Genomic DNA, 23,380 nt, shown 5'->3' with positions numbered 1-23,380 from the left:
ATTTTCTGTTTGGTTGATGTGTCCTTTGGAGCGAGTGGTGTGTTGAAGTCTCCTAAAATGAATGCATTTCCTTCTGTTTCCCTGTTTAATTCTATTAGTACTTGTTTCACATATGTAGGTGCTCCTTTGTTGGGCGCATAGATATTTATAATGTTTATATCCTCTTGGTGGACTGACCCCTTTATCATTATGTAATGTCCTTCTATGTCTCTTATTACTGTCTTTGTTTTGAAGTCTGTTTTGTCTAATACAAGTACTGCAACTCCTGCTTTTTTCTCCCTATTATTTGCATGAAATATCTTTTCCATCCCTTCACTTTTAGTCTTTGTGTCTGGGTTTGAAGTGAGTTTCTTTCAGGCCACATATAAATGGGTCTTGGTTTTTTATCCATTCAGTAACTCTGTCTTTTGATTGGTGCATTCAGTCCATTTACTTTTACGGTGATTATCAATAAATATGTTCTTACTGCCATTGCAGGCTTTAGATTCCTGGTTACCAAAGGTTTAAGGGTATAGCCTCTTTAGTATCTAACAGTCTAACTTAACTCAATATGCTATTTTAAACACAGTCTAAGGTTTTGTTTTGTTTTTTTCCTCTCTTCTTTTTCTTCCTCCTCCACTCTTTAATATTAGTTGTCACATTGTGTACAACTCTTTGTCTATCTCTTGACTGACTTTGTGGTTGATTTAATTTTGCATTTGTTTAGTAATTAGTTGGTCTGCTTCCTTTACTGTGATTTTATTTTCTCTGCTGACAGCTATTTTGCCTTAGGAGCAGTTCCATCTATAGCAGTCCCTCCAAAATGCACTGTAGAGATGGTTTGTGGTAGTAAATCCCCCAACTTTTGCTTATCTGGAAATTGTTTAATCCCTGCTTCACATTTAAGTGATAATCTTGCCGAGTAGAGTATTTTTGATTGGAGTCCCTTCTGCTTCATTACATTAAATATATCATGCAACTCCCTTCTGGCCTGTAAGGTTTCTGCTGAGAAGTCTGATGGGTTTTCCTTTGTATGTGACCATTTATATCTCAGGCTGCTTTTAATACTCTGTCCTTCTCCTTGATTTTTCCCATTTTAATTATATGTCTTGGGGTTGTCCTCCTTGGGTTCCCTGTGTTGGGAGATCTGTGCACCTCCATGGCTTGAGAGACCATCTCCCTCCCCATATTGGGGAAGTTTTTAGTGATTATTTCCTCAAAGAGACTTTCTATCCCTTTTTCTCTCTTCTTCTGCTGGTACCCCTATAACACGAGTATTGTTCTGTTTAGATTGGTCACACAGTTTTCTTAATATTCTTTCATTCCTAGAGATCCTTTTTTCTCTCTTTGTATCAGCTTCTTTGTATTCCTGTTCTCTCATTTCTATGTCATTTACCATCTCCTTTACCTCATCTAATCTGCTTTTAAATCCCTCCATTGTATGTTTCATTTCAGATATTTTTCAAAGTTTCTGTCTCTTTCTTGAATTCCTCACTGAGGTCTTGAGTATTTTTCTGTAGCTCTGTGAGCATGTTTATGATTTTTATTTTGAAATCTTTGTCTGAAAGATTGGTAATTTCAGTTTCACTTAGCCCTCTTTCTTGTGTTTGTGGGATTTTGATTTGTACCAGGCTCTTTTGCCGTTTCATATTTGTGTTGATTACTCTGAAATAAGTTTGTGTAAGCAGCCATAACTAGTGTCCAGAAGCTTTTCTCTCTGGAGCTGCCCAGCACCTGGAGCAATGGTGGTGGTCACAGGTCAGCTGTGCCAGTGCCTGTAAGGAGGAAAGAGCTCTTTCCTACTTCCTGTCTGCGTTGCCTGCTTCCACTGCCAGGACCCGTGGGCCAAGCGTGCAAAGGAGCCTCTGTGTTATGTCCCTGTAGCTGCCCTAGGTGGAGCCACCCTCTTGCTGGCCTGGCACAATGGCCAGGGCAGCAGGTTTGCAAATTGGTGCTGGCGGGGCGGAAGGAGCGGCAGGCTGCATATCATTGTGAGGGTACCTTGGCACGTGTCACCAGGCAGGGGGATGGAGTGCCTGAAGCTCCTGAGAGTTCCCAACCTGTTGGGCTGAGTGTGCTGCGACAATTTTGTCCACCTTTCCTTTCTCCTGGGCAGCAAGCTGTATGTAATCCTTGCCCCTTTAGCAGCCCTCTCACTGTTGGGAAGTCTTTCAAAGTACTCTCCTTTCTTTTATCCTGGATCAGCCAGTGGTGGGTACCTGTTCTTCACAAGCTGCTGGAATCTCAGTCCCTGCCAGTATCCTGCCTGTCTTTGCTTTCCAACAGCACTAATCTCCAGAGCACTATGCAATGTGGGTTTGTGCTCCTGGAGGAGATCCCCAGGGCTGTGTATTAAGTAGTTATAGGCTTTTACCCACTCCCCACTCCATTTCTATTCCTCCCATCGGTGATGTTGGGTGGGGGTAGGTCTTGGGTCCCACTGGATCATGACTTTGTTACTGTACCCTTTTACATGAAGTCTTCTCTTTAGCCCAGATGTAGGCAATCTGTCGCCGTCTTTCTGGTCACTCTTTCAGGATTTGTTGTATTTGCTATATTTCCATATTATATGTGGTTTTGGGATGAGGATCTGTCTCACTTCTCATGCCACCATCTTTAAACCAATCCCCGCTAATAAGTATCTTTTTAGAATTTTAAATTAATGTGCTTTGGTAAGTGATACTGAGGGAGGTGTCAGTGGAAACAAGCTGTATTTCCCTGTAGATAATACATTGATGAGATAATATCACAGTTCTGGAAGATAAAGAAATGAACAAACACAGGTCCTCTTAAGAAGGTATACTGTGAAGTAGATTCTATATTCTGAAAACAGGAGAGGAGACAAGGTGTCTCACCAGAGATAAGCATCTTGAGACCACAAGTCAAGCCTACACCCAACAACCTCCCTTGTGCTCTTTGCCCCATTCTTGAAAGCCTTAAAAGACATAATCCTCAATCTTTCAGTGCACTTCCTTTCTGAGGATGCCTGCACTTTCCTTTCTTTAAGTGCATACTTTGAAATAAAGCTTCCTCACTGCCCGTGTTATTGCAGTTTGTCCCTTTGCTGTTTCATTTTATTTCCAAACCTTCACTCTGTCTCTGCTTTATGCCTAATATAGTAGGAAGGGGCTGCTAAGGGCTCAGATTTTGGCCTGCATGTTTCCATCGCCTGGGTGACCTGGACGGAACTGCAGCTGTGCGATCTGCTCTTAGTAGCCTGCCTGGAAATCTTTGGGAATTTCTCAGAGTATAATTTCACTCCATCCTGTGCTCTGTGGCTCCCCCAAATCCTAGGATGGTATGGGGCTAGTCCCCATGCCATGCAGATTCAAGCAGACACAGGATGCCAGGTGACCTGGTTTCAAGAGTTTGCAAGCAAATCTGCCCTAGGCCAAGAAGTTTCCCTCTTTCCCTCTGCACTTTCCTGTTCTCTGCTGCCTTCAAGGCAGCTGCCATTCCTTGTTGCTTTTGCTTTAATGAATTCCTTCTTTACCTACACTTGTCTGACCTGTTCAAGAATTCTTTTTTGCCCAGAGTCAAGAACCCTCTGCTGTTCAGGTTGAGGTTTCTCCCAGTTCTTCATCTAGTGAGCAGGGAAAGACCTCCCCAGATCCCCAGACGCAGCTGCCGAGCAACATTATGTGGTAGAACTCTCATACTGTTTATTTAATAAAAAGCCAGAGATTAGAAACTGTGTTAACAGTTTTCCTATTGAGCTATCATGTCACAGCTACTTACCACCTTTTGTTTTTAAGGAAAAACCATCCACATCCTTTTTGATGTGTTGCCCAGTAGGTTCAGCTGAGCTGTCATTTGCATACTAAGAGGTTTTTGTTTCAGTTCAGGTAACGTATATATTCTTTGAATATGTATGTGTAAGTTACTTTCAGAAGGACAGTGTTTTCAGCCAAATGCTTAACCTTGAGGGTCAATAAAACTGAACTTGTTGGGAATAATAGAATCCTCCATAAACTGCCACTATTGAACTTCAATGGAATGAAGTATTTGAGTATAATTTACAGTGCTCTGAAACACTGGATTAATGGGCAGCATAAATCTACAGTACATAATTAATTAAGCATTTTATCAATGGATACAAAAGTAGGCCTCAGGTAAACTGAAGACCTGGGCTTGTTGGGAAAGATAAACTTCAAAAATGAACCTATGATTTCATCCAAACTTACGTAACCCACTCCGGAATGTATAGGGTTTTGTATCAATTACTTGTTTAACAATTTAAATTTATGGAAAATTTGTACAGTGAATCCTTGCATACCTATTGTCCACCATGTCCCCTCCTATATTACTTTATACTCCTTCCCTCCATCTTCTCCAAACTTAGTAACTTGAAACAGATCTTGACCCAGTTACTTTTAACTGTTAAACAGGTAGGCACCACTTCAGAATCTCTAGAAACATCCCTTAGAATGGGAGGGAGGGAGCTTCTCAGATGCCTCAGATGGAATCTTCATTTGAATTACAGCTGTGTTTCCCCATAAGGAATTTTGAGGGACTTGGGAAGCATTGTTTTCTAATTTTGTAACTATACACCAAAAAAATGTGTATTGTTTGCGTTACAGAAACCTAATTTTTAAGCTGTAACATGTTACCATTTTTCTGTCAGTTTACTGCTGCATCCTGCAGCTCAAGTACTGGTTAGATGTTAACAGGTATTTATCCTTTTTCCTAACATAACCTCATTTTTAAAAAATGTAAGTATTTTATTTTCTTTTTAAATAGGAATATAGTTGATATGCAGTATTGGTTTCAGAAATACAACATAGTGATTCAAAATTTTATACATTACCAAGAACTGTGGTAGGTATAGTTGCTGTCTGTCAACATACAAAGATACCTACTGGATTACCAACTATATATTCTATAGTCTATTTTCATCCCTGTGACTGTTTTATAATTGGATGTTTGTGCCTCTTTATTCTCTTCACCTATTTCACCCATTAAAATTTAAGTTTTTCTTAATCACTTACCTGTTCCACTTTGTTAATTATTGTTTCCATTTCACTTGAAAAGTAAATTCATTGATGTTCAGAGTGTGCTAAACTGTTTGTTAATAATGACTGTTCTCTAATATGCGTGTGTATTTCTCCCACCATTTGAACTGTTTGCGTGCCAAGAGTCACTCACATTTGTTTTCAATTCAGTAATTATATTTGCATAATTTAGTTAAATGTATAAACAGATGAAGTATCAGTATGAAAAGAGTAGTTGATCAAGTTGAATGCTTTGGAAAAACTCAAAGTGGAGTTGCTAGGTTGTCAGTTAGCTGTGGGAAAAACAGCAACAAAAGTTTGAGAGACATTCTGTAAATATAAAAGCTTATTTTTTTTTTTGCACTCAGATATTTTACGTTATAAATAAGCCGAAGTAGAAATGTTTTCTGTAGTATGATGAAGCAGAACTCTTTCTGTGGATTCATTAAAGTTAAGGCTGTGGCCTCATATCCAAAGATGGGTGAATGAAGGTACATTTCTTTTTTATGTTAATACAAAATGCTTAAAATTATATTTGTAACTTTTAAAAGTATTTCCCTATGTTAATAAAGATTTTGCTTTAGGTAAGTGACGTTACCTGAGTTAGGTAAGAAGGGGTTTCACTGAATTAGAGCTTTTAATTTTAATTTTTTATTTTTTATTGTGTAAAGTGTAGCATATAAAAAAGAGAAAGTAATAATGAAACCCCCATATACCAATTGCCTAGATCTAACAGTCATTACAATTTTCAATTTTCTATATTTGCTTCTTCTGTTTTCTTGTAAAGTTAATGCAGATATCTTGATTGTAATTGTGTTTGAATTTCCAGAAAATAAGGACCTTTTCCCACATAGCCATGTATCTAATGCTATTATTTAACAGCTTATTTGGATAGTAAATGGATGCATATAGTACAAAATTTTTCAAAGTGTATAGTGAAAATAAGCCTCTCTTTTTCCTGTTCCCCATTTGCCTGTCTATAACCAGCCACATTAAACAGTTTGTTGTGTATCCTCCTAGAGATACTCCATATATTTATAAACGTGTGTGTGTGTTTGTGTGTGTGTGTGTTTTTTTTTCTTTTCACACATGTAGTAGCATACTGTGCAAACTCTTCTGGACCTTTTTCCATTTAATTTTTTCCATATAATAGTGTGTCTTTTATTGGATTTTGTTCCTAGTATATATATAAGGCTTCCTGTATATACCTGTATACTATTCCATTATTGGATGTAGCAAAATATAAACAGTCTATCAGTATAGGCATGGAAGTTGTTTACTATCTTTTGTTACTACAAATGATATAAATATCTTTTTAAGTAATCTTGTTCTTCTGTGATTATATGTAGCATGTACCTAGAAGTTAATTGTTGGGCATTTGAAATTTTAATAGATACTGCCATAATCAACTTACACAGAGTTTAAACCAATTTATACTCCTCTCCCCAATGTATAGTGCATGTTTTCATATACTTCAGCCAGTGGAGTGTTATGTAATATTTTGATTTTTGTTCATAAGATAGGTAAAAATTGATGTCTCATTGGAATTTTAATTTGTATTTTCTTTTTTTTTTTTTTTTTTTTAGATAATTATTTTTTATTGAAGGGTAGTTGACACACAGTATTACATTACATTAGTTTCAGGTGTACAACACAGTGATTCAACATTTATATACATGATAATTCTAAGTACCAGCTATCACCATACCAAGTTGTTACAATATTTTGACTATATTCCTTATGCTATACATTACATCCCGGTTGCTTATTTATTTTACAATTGGAAGTGTGTACTTTTTCTTGGTTGTTGTTGTTAGGGCATCTCTCATTTTTATTGATCAAATGGTTGTTAACAACAATAAAATTCTGTATAGGGGAGTCAATGCTCAATGCACAATCATTAATCCACCCCAAGCCTAATTTTCGTCAGTCTCCAATCTTCTGAGGCATAACGAACAAGTTCTTACATGGAGAACAAATTCTTACATAGTGAATAAGTTACATGGTGAACAGTACAAGGGCAGTCATCACAGAAACTTTTGGTTTTGCTCATGCATTATGAACTATAAACAGTCAGTTCAAATATGAATACACATTTGATTTTTATACTTGATTTATATGTGGATACCACATTTCTCTCTTTATTATTTTTAATAAGATGCTGAAGTGGTAGGTAGATACAACATAAAGGTAGAAAACATAGTTTAGTGTTGTAAGAGAGCAAATGTAGATGATCAGGTGTGTGCCTGTAGACTATGTGTTAATCCAAGCTAGACAAGGGCAATAAAACATCCACATATGCAGAAGATTTCTCTCAGAACAGGGGGGGTGAGGTTCTAAGCCTCACCTCTGTTGATCCCCAATTTCTCACCTGATGACCCCCCTGCGACTGTGCCTGTCTTAGGTTGTTCCTCCCTTGAGGAATCTTACCCGTCTCTGGCTAACCAGTCATCTTCCGGGGCCACACAGGGAAATGTTAAGTTGGTAAGTGAGAGAGAAGCCTTATTGTTTGAAATGGTTAGCTTTTTATTTCTTTGCATATTTATGCCCTGTGGCTTCTATGCCCAGCATTTGTCTTGAGGTATCTTTACCACTTGGAGGAGTTATGATACTCGGTAAATTTGATGTGAGGCACGAATTCTATTTAAGAATTCGTTGTAATTAGGAAGGAAGAAGAAAAGCTATAGAAGTAGCAGGCGGGAGAAAACATGGGAAGATTGATTATTTCTTTGACATATCTTCTTGTAGAGTAACTTCAGCATGTATATATTTTAAGCTACTACTTAAATTGCGCACACACATTAACATAATAGGAGTATAGTTACATAACCAAAGCATACCTGTAATTACCAGCCATCTCCAGTGAAACCAAGAAAACCAGTTAGGCACCCTAGGCATTTGTGAAAACTTATCAATGATATGATGGTTATTATCTAACTGAATTTGAATAGTTTGAGAAAAATCAGACAAATTAAAACAACCCATTCCTGGGCACTGTTCACATCCCATATGTTCTTTTAACAGTAAATAGTCTGTAGTTGTAAGATTTTGGAGCGCTACAATTTGCACTTCTCCTAATTCTTGGTTGAGTTCCAACAGTATAGATCCAGTCAAATTTGTTGTTTTACTGTATGCACAGGCCAGCTTAGATATCTCCTTCATTCCCATGGCAAGTCCAGGAGCTGGTGGGATGAGTGCATCTACAGCTGTAGCAGTGCGTGGATCTTTGTTGGGGTTTTTTGATGATCATCTTCTGGCATGAGTCTTCCCGAGAGTGCTGATGTTGGAAGTTCTCTTTCATATCGTTTCTTAGTTCATTTTCGGGGTAGCCAAATTAGGCTTTGATCCTCTGTATAAACACAAACAGACCCTTTGCCTACACTTTTATATGTCCTTTATATTATTGTGTAGAACTCATTAGAGGTCACCACATAGGAACTGCATTTTTTTTTTTTTTTAATCATTAATCTACACTTACATGACGAATACTTACGAATACTTTGTTTACTAGGCTCTCCCCTATACCAGGTCCCCCCTATATACTCCTTTACAGTCACTGTCCATCAGCGTAGCAACCTGTTGTAGAATCACTACTTGTCTTCTCTGTGTTGTACAGCCCTCCCCTTTCTCCCACCCCGCTATGGATGCTAATCTTAATACCCCCCTACTTCTCCCCCCCTTATCCCTCCCTGCCCACCCATCCTCCCCAGTCCCTTTCCCTTTGGTACCTGTTAGTCCATTCTTGAGTTCTGTGATTCTGCTGCTGTTTTGTTCCTTCAGTTTTTCCTTTGTTCTTATATTCCACAGATGAGTGAAATCATTTGGTATTTCTCTTTCTCTGCTTGGCTTGTTTCACTGAGCAAAATACCCTCCAGCTCCATCCATGTTGCTGCAAATGGTTGGATTTGCCCTTTTCTTATGGCTGAGTAGTATTCCATTGTGTATATGTACCACATCTTCTTTATCCATTCATCTATCGATGGACATTTAGGTTGCTTCCAATTCTTGGCTATTGTAAATAGTGCTGCGATAAACATAGGGGTGCACTGATCTTTCTCATACTTGATTGCTGCATTCTTAGGGTAAATTCCTAGGAGTGCAATTCCTGGGTCAAATGGTAAGTCTGTTTTGAGCATTTTGATGTACCTCCATACTGCTTTCCACAATGGTTGAACAAGTTTACATTCCCACCAGCAGTGTAGGAGGGTTCCCCTTTCTCCACAGCCTCGCCAACATTTGTTGTTGTTTGTCTTTTGGATGGCAGCCATCCTTACTGGTGTGAGGTGATACCTCATTGTAGTTTTAATTTGCATTTCTCTGATAATTAGCGATGTGGAGCATCTTTTCATGTGTCTGTTGGCCATCTGTATTTCTTTTTTGGAGAACCGTCTGTTCAGTTCCTTTGCCCATTTTTTAATTGGGTTATTTGTTTTTTGTTTGTTGAGGCGTGTGAGCTCTTTATATATTCTGGACGTCAAGCCTTTATCGGATGTGTCATTTTCAAAGATATTCTCCCATACTGTAGGGTTTCTTTTTGTTCTATTGATGGTGTCTTTTGCTGTACAGAAGCTTTTCAGCTTAATATAGTCCCACTTGTTCATTTTTGCTGTTGTTTTCCTTGCCCGGGGAGATATGTTCAAGAAGAGGTCACTCATGTTTATGTCTAAGAGGTTTGTGCCTATGTTTTCTTCCAAGAGTTTAATGGTTTCATGACTTACATTCAGGTCTTTGATCCATTTTGAGTTTACTTTTGTATATGGGGTTAGACGATGGTCCAGTTTCATTCTCCTACATGTAGCTGTCCAGTTTTGCCAGCACCATCTGTTGAAGAGACTGTCATTTCGCCATTGTATGTCCATGGCTCCTTTATCAAATATTAATTGACCATATATGTCTGAGTTAATGTCTGGATTCTCTAGTCTGTTCCATTGGTCTGTGGCTCTGTTCTTGTGCCAGTACCAAATTGTCTTGATTACTATGGCTTTATAATAGAGCTTGAAGTTGGGGAGTGAGATCCCCCCTACTTTATTCTTCTTTCTCAGGATTGCTTTGGCTATTCGGGGTCTTTGGTGGTTCCATATGAATTTTTGAATTATTTGATCCAGTTCATTGAAGAATGTTGCTGGTAGTTTCATAGGGATTGCATCAAATCTGTATATTGCTTTGGGCAGGATGGCCATTTTGACGATATTAATTCTTCCTAGCCATGAGCATGGGATGCGTTTCCATCTGTTAGTGTCCCCTTTAATTTCTTTTAAGAGTGACTTGTAGTTTTCAGAATATAAGTCTTTCACTTCTTTGGTTAGGTTTATTCCTAGGTATTTTATTTTTTTTGATGCAATTGTGAATGGAGTTGTTTTCCTGATTTCTCTTTCTGTTGGTTCATTGTTGGTATATAGGAAAGCCACAGATTTCTGTGTGTTGATTTTGTATCCTGCAACTTTGCTGTATTCCGATATCAGTTCTAGTAGTTCTGGGGTGGAGTCTTTAGGGTTTTTTATGTACAGTATCATGTCATCTGCAAATAGTGACAGTTTGACTTCTTCTTTGCCAATCTGGATTCCTTGTATTTTTTTGTTTTGTCTGATTGCCGTGGCTAGGACCTCTAGTACAATGTTAAATAACAGTGGGGAGAGTGGGCATCCCTGTCTAGTTCCCGATCTCAGCGGAAATGCTTTCAGCTTCTCGCTATTCAATATAATGTTGGCTGTGGGTTTTTCATAGATGGCCTTTATTATGTTGAGGTACTTGCCCTCTATTCCCATTTTGCTGAGAGTTTTTATCATGAATGGATGTTGAACTTTGTCAAATGCTTTTTCAGCATCTATGGAGATGATCATGTGGTTTTTGTCTTTCTTTTTGTTGATGTGGTGGATGATATTGATGGACTTTCGAATGTTGTGCCATCCTTGCATCCCTGGGATGAATCCCACTTGGTCATGGTGTACGATGGTTTTGATGTATTTTTGAATTCGGTTTGCTAAAATTTTGTTGAGTATTTTTGCGTCTACGTTCATCAGGGATATTGGTCTATAGTTTTCTTTTTTGGTGGTGTCTTTGCCTGGTTTTGGTATTAGGGTGATGTTAGCTTCATAGAATGAGTTTGGGAGTATCCCCTCCTCTTCTATTTCTTGGAAAACTTTAAGGAGAATGGGTATTATGTCTTCCCTGTATGTCTGATAAAATTCCGAGGTAAATCCATCTGGCCCGGGGGTTTTGTTCTTTGGTAGTTTTTTGATTACCGCTTCAATTTCGTTGCTGGTAATTGGTCTGTTTAGATTTTCTGTTTCTTTTTGGGTCAGTCTTGGAAGGTTGTATTTTTCTAGGAAGTTGTCCATTTCTCCTAGGTTTCCCAGCTTGTTAGCATATAGGTTTTCATAGTAGTCTCTAATAATTCTTTGTATTTCTGCGGGATCTGTTGTGATTTTTCCTTTCTCATTTCTGATACTGTTGATTTGTGTTGACTCTCTTTTCCTCTTAATAAGTCTGGCTAGAGGCTTATCTATTTTGTTTATTTTCTCGAAGAACCAGCTCTTGGTTTCATTGATTTTTGCTATTGTTTTATTCTTCTCAATTTTATTTATTTCTTCTCTGATCTTTATTATGTCCCTCCTTCTGCTGACCTTAGGCCTCATTTGTTCTTCTTTTTCCAATTTTGATAGTTGTGACATTAGACCGTTCATTTGGGATTGCTCTTCCTTTTTTAAATATGCTTGGAGTGCTATATACTTTCCTCTTAAGACTGCTTTTGCTGCGTCCCACAGAAGTTGGGGCTTAGTGTTGTTGTTGTCATTTGTTTCCATATATTGCTGGATCTCCATTTTGATTTGGTCATTGATCCATTGATTATTTAGGAGCGTGTTGTTTAGCCTCCATGTGTTTATGAGCCTTTTTGCTTTCTTTGTACAGTTTATTTCTAGTTTAATGCCTTTGTGGTCTGAAAAGTTGGTTGGTAGGATTTCAATCTTTTGGAATTTACTGAGGCTCTTTTTGTGTCCTAGTATGTGGTCTATTCTGGAGAATGTTCCATGTGCACTTGAGAAGAACGTGTATCCTGTTGCTTTTGGATGTAGAGTTCTGTAGATGTCTATTAGGTCCATCTGTTCTAGTGTGTTGTTCAGTGCCTCTGTGTCCTTACTTATTTTCTGTCTGGTGGATCTGTCCTTTGGAGTGAGTGGTGTGTTGAAGTCTCCTAGAATGAATGCATTGCATTCTATTTCCTCCTTTAGTTCTGTTAATATTTGTTTCAGGTATGTTGGTGCTCCTGTATTGGGTGCATATATATTTATAATGGTTATATCCTCTTGATGGACTGAGCCCTTTATCATTATGTAATGTCCTTCTTTGTCTTTTTTTACTTTCTTTATTTTGAAGTCTGTTTTGTCTGATACCAGAATTGCAACACCTGCTTTCTTCTCTCTGTTGTTTGCTTGAAATATCTTTTTCCATCCCTTGACTTTAAGTCTGTGCGCGTCTTTGGGTTTGAGGTGAGTCTCTTGTAAACAGCATATGGATGGATCTTGCTTTTTTATCCATTCTATTACTCTGTGTCTTTTGATTGGTGCATTCAGTCCATTTACATTTAGGGTGATTATTGAAAGGTATGAATTTATTGCCATTGCAGGCTTTAAGTTTGTGGTTACCAAAGGTTTAGGGTTAGCTTCTTTACTGTCTTACTGTCTAACTTAACTCGCTTGTTGAGCTATTATAAACACAATCTGATGATTCTTTATTTCTCTCCCTTCTTATTCCTCCTCCTCCCTTCTTCATATGTTGGGTGTTTTGTTGTGTGCTCTTTTTAGGAGTGCTCCCATCTAGAGCAGTCCCTGTAGGATGCCCTGTAGAGGTGGTTTGTGGGAGGCAAATTCCCTCAACTTTTGCTTGTCTGGGAATTGTTTAATCCCTCCTTCATATTTAAATGATATTCGTGCTGGATACAGTAATCTTGGTTCGAGGCCCTTATGTTTCATTGCATTAAGTATATCATGCCATTCTCTTCTGGCCTGTAGGGTTTCTGTTGAGAAGTCTGATGATAGCCTGATGGGTTTTCCTTTGTAGGTAACCTTTTTTTTCTCTCTGGCTGCTTGTAATACTTTGTCCTTGTCTTTGATCTTTGCCATTTTAATTATTATGTGTCTTGGTGTTGCCCTCCTTGGATCCCTTGTCATGGGAGTTCTGTGTACCTCTGTGGTCTGAGAGGCCATTTCTTCCCCTAGTTTGGGGAAATTTTCAGCAATTATTTCTTCAAAGACATTTTCTATCCCCTTTTCTCTCTCTACTTCTTCTGGAATGCCTATGATTCTTAAATTATTTCTTTTATATTGATCACTCAGCTCTCTTAAAATTCTTTCATTCCTGGAGATCCTTTTATCTCTCTCTGCATCAGCTTCTCTGCGTTCCTGTTCTCTGTTTTCTAGTCCATTAATGGTCTCTTGCATCTCGTCCATTCTGTTTTGAAGTCCTTCCAGAGCTTGTTTTATTTCTGAATTCTCCTTCCTTAGTTCTTGCATATTTCTCTGCAAGTCCATCAGCATGGTTATGACTTTTGTTTTGAATTCTTTTTCAGGTAGACTGGCTAAATCTATCTCCCCAGATTCCTTCTCAGGGGAAGATGTAGCAGATGCCGAAGCTGTCTGGGTTAGTCTTGTCTGAATCATATTTTTTTGCCTTTTCATGTTGACAGGTGCTATTGACTGTCAGCTGGGAGGGCCAAAATTTTCACTTACTACTGGCCTTTCTTTACTGGGGCAACTGCGACCCCTAGTGGCTTGTGTTGGGTAATTGCGTGTAGAGTGGGTCTTTGTGTCTTGCCTGGCCGGAAGGGAGAAATTTCCCTTTCTGTGGGCGGAATTTGTCTCAGGCTGCTTCTCTGCTTTCGCAGCGCCCGGTGGGGTGATGGATGGGGGGGCTGCTTGACTGTTTGCCTCCGTGAGGGGTCTCAGAGCTGTTGCCCAGGGGGTTAGTGCACCCGGTTTTCCCTGTAATTTCCAGCTGCTGTACTGTGACCTGGGTTGTTTCCGTCAAGCTGTTAAGTCCCTGTCCCTTTAAGACTTTCAAAAAAGCCCCCGCTTTTCTTTGTCACAGGGGCATCAGCTTCAGCACCCGCTCTGAGGTCTACCCCCTGTTCTCCCAGTATCCAGGGCCCCCTGGGCATATACTGTGTCTGCGCTCTGGCCCGGATGGCTGGGGCTGGGTGTTCGGCAGTCCTGGGCTCCGTCTCCCTCCCGCTCTGCCTATTGTTCTCCCGCCGGGAGCTGGGGGGAGGGGCGCTCGCGTCCCGCAGGGCCGGGGCTTGTATCTTACCCCCTTCGCGAGGCGCTGGGTTCTCGCTGGTGTAGCTGCAGTCTGGCCACTGTCCTGCGTCTTCTGGTCTCTCTTTTAGGGCTAGTTGTGTTTGTTGTATTTTCAAAAGTATATATGTTTTTGGGAGGAGATTCCCACTGTCCTACTCACGCCGCCATGTTGGCTCCGCCTCTAATTTGTATTTTCTTATGAGTGAAATTAACCATCTTTCCATATATCGCAGAGGTATTTGAATTTTCTTCTCTGTGAACTCTTTGTCATTTAGTTACCCTTTGTGTGTGTTTAGGTGGAAGACTTGGATCTTTATAAGCCATTGTTTGTGATGTGCAATTTTTTTTTTTGCTTATTGCCTTTTTAAAAATTTTACTTTGTTTATGGCTTTTATGGGGGTTTTTTGCATGCAAAAATATTTCATGTTTATATAGTTTGATTTTATTAATCTTTTTTGGTTTCTGGTTTTTATATTTAGAAAAGGCCTCTATTCTGAAATTATAAAAAGTATTCTTCATACTTTCTTTTATACTTTATAGATTATTTAATGTTTAAGTCCTTGATTTCATTTGGAATTTATTTTGGTGAAAGTTTTAAGGTAGTGCTCTTAAGATCCTCTTTTAACTTCCTTTTTGGTACATCCCTTTTTAAAACTATCAAGGATTCAATGAGAATATTAAAAGTTTTTGATTAGACTTCTGTTATGTAGTAAATTTGTTCTGTATATCTTCTATCAGCTACTTTTATATTTCCTTCCTTGTCTTCTTTTACAAACTTGTTTGAACTTATACTTCCATTAACTATTTTTTTTTTAAGCAAATAGCACATGCATGGGCATTGTTTAAAAAATTCAAACAGTACAAGATAGTATGCAAAGGTATATAGTTAGGAATGTTTCTTTCCCACCTTTTCTTTCATCCGCAACCCTCTCAGGCTCTTTCTTGAGTAGTTGGTGGCCTTCTGCTGCTGCTGTTCATGTCTAGATCTTTCTATTGAAATTTTCAACTTTTAAAATAATTCAGTCTTGATGATTTAATAGCATATCAGTTTTCCCAATAAGTTTTTTCATCTGGGGTGTTGAAGTCAAATTCTGAGTGAAAACTGATTTTATGCTTTGAGATGTATATAGCCATATGTTTATGTATATGGTTACATACAATTTTTAGGTATTATTACTTGGAGAATTATTTCTGTAAGGAGTTGAAAGTCTGTATAAATATAAAGAGTGAAGATTCTAGAGTTAAACTGCCTGCACAGCTTACTATCTCTCTGACCTTTGGCAAGCTACCTAAACACTCCTGGGCATCAGTTTCCTCATCTTGAAAACAGGGATAATATCAGTGCCTACTCCATAGGATTGTGATGATGAGTAAGTGAGAAAAAGATTGTAAAGTGCTTAGAATAACACCTGTTACATGGTGGTAAGCACTGAAAAAAAAATAAGGTAGCTCTATTTGCTTTGGAATTTTACTCTGAATCTGTAACAGTAACTGTTCTTAAAATTCTACTTGGCCCTGATGAGTATTGGAGGTTTTCCCCATTCCTTTTATGAAAGCCTAAAGAAAGTAGTGAAATAATTCATTATGATTTTTAATTATTCTTCACTGTTAATTGCTTTTTTAAAAAAACAATTCATTGCTTTCAAGTGTCTAATTTTTTCATTTATTACAAAAAGCTTAAGATAAAAAACAATTGCATATAAATTTTTTTAAGTATGAAAGATTCTTCTCACAAATGAGATCAATTTGGTATATTGACATTGTAAACTCAATTCTGTTAGACATATGTATTATAAAGAGCTGACTGTGTCTCAAGCTGCTGAAGGATAAAAATTGGTTATCTGCACCCCTTATGTTCTCACGTCCTTTATAAATTGTTGTTAGGCTACAACATGTAGGCAGACTTTTACATAATGGGCAAGTTTATAAAAAATAACAGGGTAGGTTTTTCAGGAAACCTTTGTAGAAAATAGTACTGAGCATTAACAACATTCTGACTTAATGCTTAGATAGGACTCCACATTCAAAATAACATTGCACCTCCTACAGGCTTGTATCATTAAATGCGCTTACAGATTGATCTCATGCTAATTTTTGAAACAGAAAGAGACATTAAACAGGAAATTAGGAATAGAACAAAGAGGAGAATCTCTCTGATTACCTTTAGTCACTTTTATATAGAATAGAGTTCCCTGTTTAGGGACTTGCCTAGTCACAAAAACTTGTTGGAATCGCAGGTGGGGGCAGTGTATACACTTATGAAATCATGAGTCATGGTGTTGGGGGGGATAGTGGGGAAGACAGTGTAACACAGAGAAGGCAAATAGTAACTCTGGCATCTTACTACACTGGTGGACAGTGACTGCAATGGGGTATGGAGGGAGACTCGGTAATATGGGTGAATGTAGTAACCACATTGTTTTCCATGTGAAACCTTCATAAGAGTGTATATTAGTAGTACCTTAATAAAAAAATCATCAGTCAGAGAAATGAATATGGTAACTTACTCTTCGAATTATATTATTTGGGGAAAGAAAGTTGAGATAAGGGATAAATTTTGCTCTTTTGAAGGAAGAGGTTGCTGAGGGACATAGTAGAGCTGTGGATTTATATGCTATTTGCAAAGGCCCTTTAAGAAAGGTGGTTGTGTTTGTAGATTACAGTTTACTACTATGTGATTTTATTTTTCTAAACCTGCTTTAAGACTTTTGTGGTGCCCCCAATTAAAATGTTTTAAGGTATAATTTAGATACAGTAAAATTCATCTTTTTTTTACAATGCAGTTTTGTGAATTTAGGCAAATAGATGGTAATTTGTTGTGTATTACAATCACCATATAAAACAGTCCCATAGCACCAAAAATTTCCTCCATGGCTTTTTGAATCTGCTGTTTCTCCCATCCCTAATCCCTGACAACCAGTGCTCTGATTTCTGTCCCTGTAATACTTTTTCTTTTTCTAGATGTCATATAGATGGAATAATACAGTATATAACCCTGAGTCTTGCTTCTTTCACATTTGAGATGCATTCATGTTGTGTATATCAGTAGTAGTTTCTTCCTTTTTAGTGGAGTAATTAATATTCCATTGTGTGGGTGTTCTGTAGTTTGTTCATCCATTCCCCAGTTGAGGCAGTCTTGTGGGCAGAATAATGACTCTTCAAAGATGTTTACACTCAAATCTTCAGAACCTGAGAATATCTTACTTTATATGACAAAAGGGACTTTGCAGATTTGGTTGAGGTTAAGTACTTTGAGATGGAGCGATTATCCTGGATTATCCAGGTTATCCCATTTTAATCACATGAGCTTTTAAAAGTTGAAGAGGAAAACAGAAGAATAGGTCAGAGAGATGTGACCTGAGAAGGTTTTGCTAGAAGCTGGAATGATCCTCAGCTTACAACCAGCAAAAAAAAAAAAACAGGGACTTTGGTCCTACAACTTCAAGGAACTGAATTCTGCCGAAAACCTGTAGGAGCTGGAAAATGAATTATCTCCTAGCACCTCCAGAAAGTAATGCAGCCTGTAGACACTGTGATGTTAGTGTGGTGACACCCATACCAGACTTGTGACCTACAGAACTGTAATTCTGGACTGTTGTTCTAAACTAGCAAGTTTGTGGTCATTTGTTATGGCAGCAGGTAGAAAATTTATGACATTTGAATTGTTTACAGTTTATGGTGATTTCAAAACAACCAAACATTCACATACAAGTTTTGTATGAACGTAAGTTTTTCACTTTACATCAGGAACCTAAAGTGAGATTTCTGGGTCATTTCTGCATCCTTGCTGATACTGTGTGAGTTTCAGGTTTCAGTTGTTTGATTTTAGCCATTCTAATATATGTGTGATGGTATTGCGTTGTAGTTTTAATTTGGGTTTCCTTAATAACTAAGGATATTGTGCATCTATTACAGTGTTTGTTTGCCATCTGTATATCTTCCTTTGTCTACTGATTGTTAGTTTTTTAACCAGTTTTTAAAAGGGTTCTTTTCTTATTACTGTGATTTGACAATTCTTTTTATGTTCTGAATACTAGTCTTTTATCAGACATGTGGCTTGCAGATATTGTCTTCCAGTCATGGTTTATCTTTTATTCTGTCAACATCTCTTCTTTTTTTTTTAAGTTGTAATCTTCTAATAACATATGCATATTCTTTTACTTTCTTTTTAAAGGTTGTCTTCCTTTATCAAGTTGTTTTCCTTTTCTTTTTTTTTATTGGAATATAGTTGATACACATCTCAACATCTCTTTAGAAGAGCAGGTGTTTTTAATTTTGAATCCAGTTTACCTATTTTTATTTATAGATTATGCTTTTGGTGAAATCTTTGTTTAATCCAAGGTCAAAAAGGTTTTTTCCTATATCTTCTAGAGTTTTTATAGGCTTATATTTTTTAGGTCAGTGATCATTTTGAGTTGAGTTAATCTGTGTATATGGTGCAATATATGGATTGAAAGTCATGCATCTATATGGATATCCAATTGTACTAGCAGCAATTGTTCAATTTCATTGAATTGTCTTTGCACCTTTGTTGAAAATCAATTCACCATACATATGTAAGTCTATTTCTGCACTCCATTCTGTTCCATTAATCTGTGTGTTCATCCTACAGTAGTTTTAATATTTATAGTCTTGAAGTCTGATACTGTGCATCCTTCAACTTTGTTGTTCTTTTTCAAAATTGTTTCGGGTGTTCTAGTTTCTTTCCCCATCTTATGTTTTTAATAGTAGAAAGTTCATAGGGTAATAGGCTGGCTTCCATTCAGTCTCTGTTTTTACTTCCAGGACTGTGGAGAGACTTGAGGATTATACCTTTGTTAGGCCAGTTTGCCAGATTCTTTGTCAGCTGACTTTTGCCAAAATGGGAAGGATCTGACTAGTTTGGTCCTGTTTCCTTTTTTTTTTAATCGTTCTTTTTAATTGAAATATTGTTGATATGCAGTCTTTTTTTCTTAAGTCTCATGGCCTCTCCGTAAGATGCTGTGACTGGTAGAGATCACAGATGCCTGAAGGGTACAGAGCCAGGGAGAATTGGAATACTTCAGAAAACTCCCTTTCCTCCGGGACTTTGGAGTCTTTTTTTTATTGTTTTTGTTTTTGTTTTTTGTTTGTTTGTTTTCCATTAAAGTATCATTGATATACAATCTTATGTTGGTTTAAAATATACAACACAATGGTTCACAGATACCTATATTATTAAATCCTTACTCCCTCTAGTGCAGTTACTGTCTATCAATGTAGAAAGATGTTACAGAATCATTGACTCTTTTCTCCATGCTATACTTCCATCCCTGTGACGAACTTATATTGTGGTTGCAAATTATTGCACCCCTTTATCCCCCTCCATCTCCCTCCAACCCACCCCAAGCCCTCCTCTTTGGTAACCTCTAGTCACTTCTCAGTGTCTATGAGTTTACTGCTATTTTATTACTCCTGTTTTGCTTTTTTTTAATACTCCACATATAAGTGAAATCGTATAGTATTTGTCTTTCTCCACCTGGCTTATCTCACTGAGCTTAATACCCTCTAGATCTATCTATGTTACTGCAAATGACAAGATTTTCTTGTTTTTTTATGACTGAATAATAGATGTATCAAATCTTCTTTATTTTGGTCCTATTTCTTTATCCTTCTGTGGAGGGAACTTCCCAGTATTTTTCATTTGGACAAGAAATTGGCTTTTTTTTTCCTGTCTAGAAATATATTTTAAACCATTAGTAATTCATGTGTGTGATTATCTTGATTGAGTTCCACAGATCTCCCTATTGTAGTATTCTGATTTAAAAAACAAATTCAATAAGTTTAAGTAAAAATAGAGAGTAGCACTGTACTTGGGGTAGGAGAAAGGAAGTTGGACTAATATTGAAGACTTAAATCCCAGGGATAGATATAGGTTTTCCTTAAAATTCAAGACCAAGATTGTAAATTAAGTTGCTTAAGAAGGAGCATTGCAGATGGGACAAGGGAATTAGAGAAATAAAAAGTTATTTTTTTCTTAATGGAGAGGACCACAAAAACCATTGCAAAGATTCTTAAAGCAAGACAGTTTAGCAGTATATTCCCCTCCCTTCCCTACTTTTCTCTCTTTCGTTACAAAATTCTTACATAGTTCTCAAGTGTTTGACAGAAATATCTAAATGTCATTTAAATATTAATTGAAATTTCTTTTCTTTTCCCAACTCTGATACTTAGTATGTCTTATTATCTGAGGGTAGATATTTTTTATTGCCATAAAACGGGAAATAAAAAGATACCCTATGTACACAGTATACCTTAAGACATTGCCTTTTTTGTCTATTTCTTGCCTTTTGTGCTCTTTGATGAAGATAACTTTGAGTTGTGTTACAGAATTCTGAATGAAGATGGTAAATTTAGTTGCAAATTCTATTATCAGGGAAGAATTAGCTAGTATGTAGATCTTGATATTCAAAACTATTTTATGGAATTTTTCTATTTCGCATAATACTCATGTAAAAGCATCTAGCTTTTCTCTTTTCAACCACAAGGTGGTATACTGCATCTACTGTCTGAAATTCTGTTTGGTGATTTTCTTCAACAGCCTGGCTAAACCTAATTCAAGATAAAACAGAATGTTATAAAATTTTACTTTGGACACTGTTCATGACAGCAGGTAGTCTTTATAGAGGGGATCTAGTTTTATTTGAAGGGGGTCTAATGGTTTTTCATAGAGAAAATAAAATAATGCATTTTACTGCATTATTATTAGTATTTTTTATTTGGAAATAATTTCACACTTATTAAAATGCTGCAAGAATAAGAATAGTACAAGCAATCACCATATGCCCTTTACCTAGATTTACCAATTATTAAGAATTTATCCCATTTGCACACTTTCTCTTTATATACATGTGCATATATTTTTTTCTAAAGTATTTCAGCTATATTAAATACATCATGACATTTTATCCCTAAATACTACACTGAGCTTTTCCTAAGGATAGTGGTACTCCATTTTATATAACCACAAAACAGCATCAATTTCAGCAAATTCAACTTTAGCATATTTAACATTAATACACTTTTATCCAATCTGCCATCAGTATTTCAATTTGTCATTTAACTCAGTAATGTCCTCTGTTTTTCCCCCTTATAGTTCAGCAGTCTTAAATCACTCACAACATTTAATTGTCACGACTCTTCAGTCCCATTTAACCTGGAATATTCCTACAGCCTTTTTCTTTTTAACATTAACATTTAACTTCCTTGCTCCTTCGTAATAGAATATTACACATTTCCATTTTGGAGTTGTCTGGTGATTCCTCATAATATAGGTTATATATTCTCAGCTATAATACTTCATGGGTGGTGATGGTTCCTTCTTAGGATATGACATGTGCCCATGGTCCTTTTAATGGTGATGTTTCATCGTGTTTTTGTTCAAATCATATTTTGTACATTTAGATTTATGTGTTTAATAGAAAATTAAGTGCCCATTCAAGGATGTGTAAGAGCAAACAAACATTTTATCTAAAGGAAGGTACTTAGAAATAGATGAATGCTCCAAGTAGGTAAAATCTGACTGTAAAGACTGTAAAAAAAATTTTTGACTGTAAAGCTTGAGATAGCATATGTAACTTTATTCCTTAAAAAGTCCTTAATGTAGTATATTGGCATTTTATCTGTCCCTAGAAGTATTGTTACTATCTTCCTTGGGATTTGCTAGTCATTCTAGTAAAAGTATAAAACCTGAGTGGGTGACATTAGACAGAAAGAAATATAAAAAATGGAAATATCTCAGTTAGAAATTCTTAGATGTCATAATTAATACCAAATCAAATAATTTTATAATTTCTGTTGGGGGTTATAGCTTGTATTGGTAAATTTTTTCACAAAAAACAAAACATGTAAGTGCCAAATATGTTGACTGGAAAGAGTATTATAAACTTCTCCCAAAAAATGATCACAAGTCTTTATCCTTTGATTTTTTGAGGGTTTTGTTATTGAGTGGATAGAAATAATTTTGTGAGTAGGAGATTTTCCCAAATACTTCTAGTATGTTATTTTCATAAGTCAATAAATACTTATTTTGAAAGAAAATAGTCATTTTCAACATTTGCAATTAATTTGACTTTTGTGAAAAGTATATGTAATATCAATATTAAGATGGTATAATAGCTTTAAAAAAGAACACTAGTTTGCAGCTCTGTTGCAGAACATGGTGAGTCAAAACTTTTTCATGGCATGATATTGCATGCAATCCATTTACTTTGATTATATATGTATATTACACATAAAATATGTGTTTCCTACATACTGTAGACATCAAAGCATTTGAGGTATGAAATTAGATTAGTAGAACATAATTTGAATACCAAAGTGCCCATTAAATTTGACAGTTGGACTTTAAAAATTACAGGATTCCTCTGTGAATTGATTTCTTCCATCACTTACCGTGCAGAATATTAGAAGGGAGAAAAAAAATCCCTCTGTATTATGTCCAGGTTTGCCTCTTGATTTTGCAAAAGACATATACTACTTAAATTGATAGTAGTTTATAGCTGCTGCTCCTGACAGTTGTGTATATGTTTCTGAGTTTCTAGAGTGTACCCTGGGAACTTAAGAAGAATTACAGTGTGTCTTCCTAAGTGTCTAACTTTATTTTAGGAACCTGAACAGTAAGCATTATTTGATTGAATATAGTTTTAAAAATTGTTTTTATTTATTTTTCATTTCATAGACAAGACATCTGTACAGATTCTGCTTCATCCTTGCGAGAGAACAAGCAACCTGAAGGTTTAGAATTAAAACAAGGTATGAATCAAATACTCAATGTTTACGTAACATTAAATTATAAGCATTTTACCAGTAATAAATTTTCACAGTGTTCCAGCTTGTCCCAATTTTGGAGGTAGGGGAACAGAGTAATTTATTTGGTCCAAGATCAAAAGAGTATAGAATACATCCTTTAGTTCATGAGTCCCTTATCCATTGGTGTATTTCTGCCTTAGTGATGTATAATTATAGCTTCTAACAGAAAGATGTCACCTTGAGTCATTTTAATTCAGTATCTCTGTTACATACCCTCAGCTGCAAGATGTTGGAGACATGTTAACTGGGTAGCTTTGAATTGTATGTGGAAAAAAATAAGTTTCATAG

At 36.7% G+C, this 23,380-nt stretch overlaps 1 protein-coding gene across 1 annotated transcript in view; it reads left to right on the top strand.

Moving 5' to 3' along the window:
- Window positions 1–23,380, top strand: part of CAAP1 (caspase activity and apoptosis inhibitor 1) — an 80,525-nt gene that overhangs the window by 37,444 nt on the left and 19,701 nt on the right. The window contains exon 5 of the mRNA XM_036898070.2: window positions 22,962–23,035. Coding sequence (XP_036753965.2) covers window positions 22,962–23,035 — 74 coding nt within the window. The remainder of the gene's footprint in view (window positions 1–22,961; window positions 23,036–23,380) is intronic.

Source organism: Manis pentadactyla, chromosome 3 (assembly GCF_030020395.1).
Source record: "Manis pentadactyla isolate mManPen7 chromosome 3, mManPen7.hap1, whole genome shotgun sequence".
Taxonomy (NCBI): Eukaryota; Metazoa; Chordata; class Mammalia; order Pholidota; family Manidae; genus Manis; species Manis pentadactyla.
Note: the sequence above shows the minus strand (reverse complement) of the source record. Positions and strands in the feature narration are given on the sequence as shown.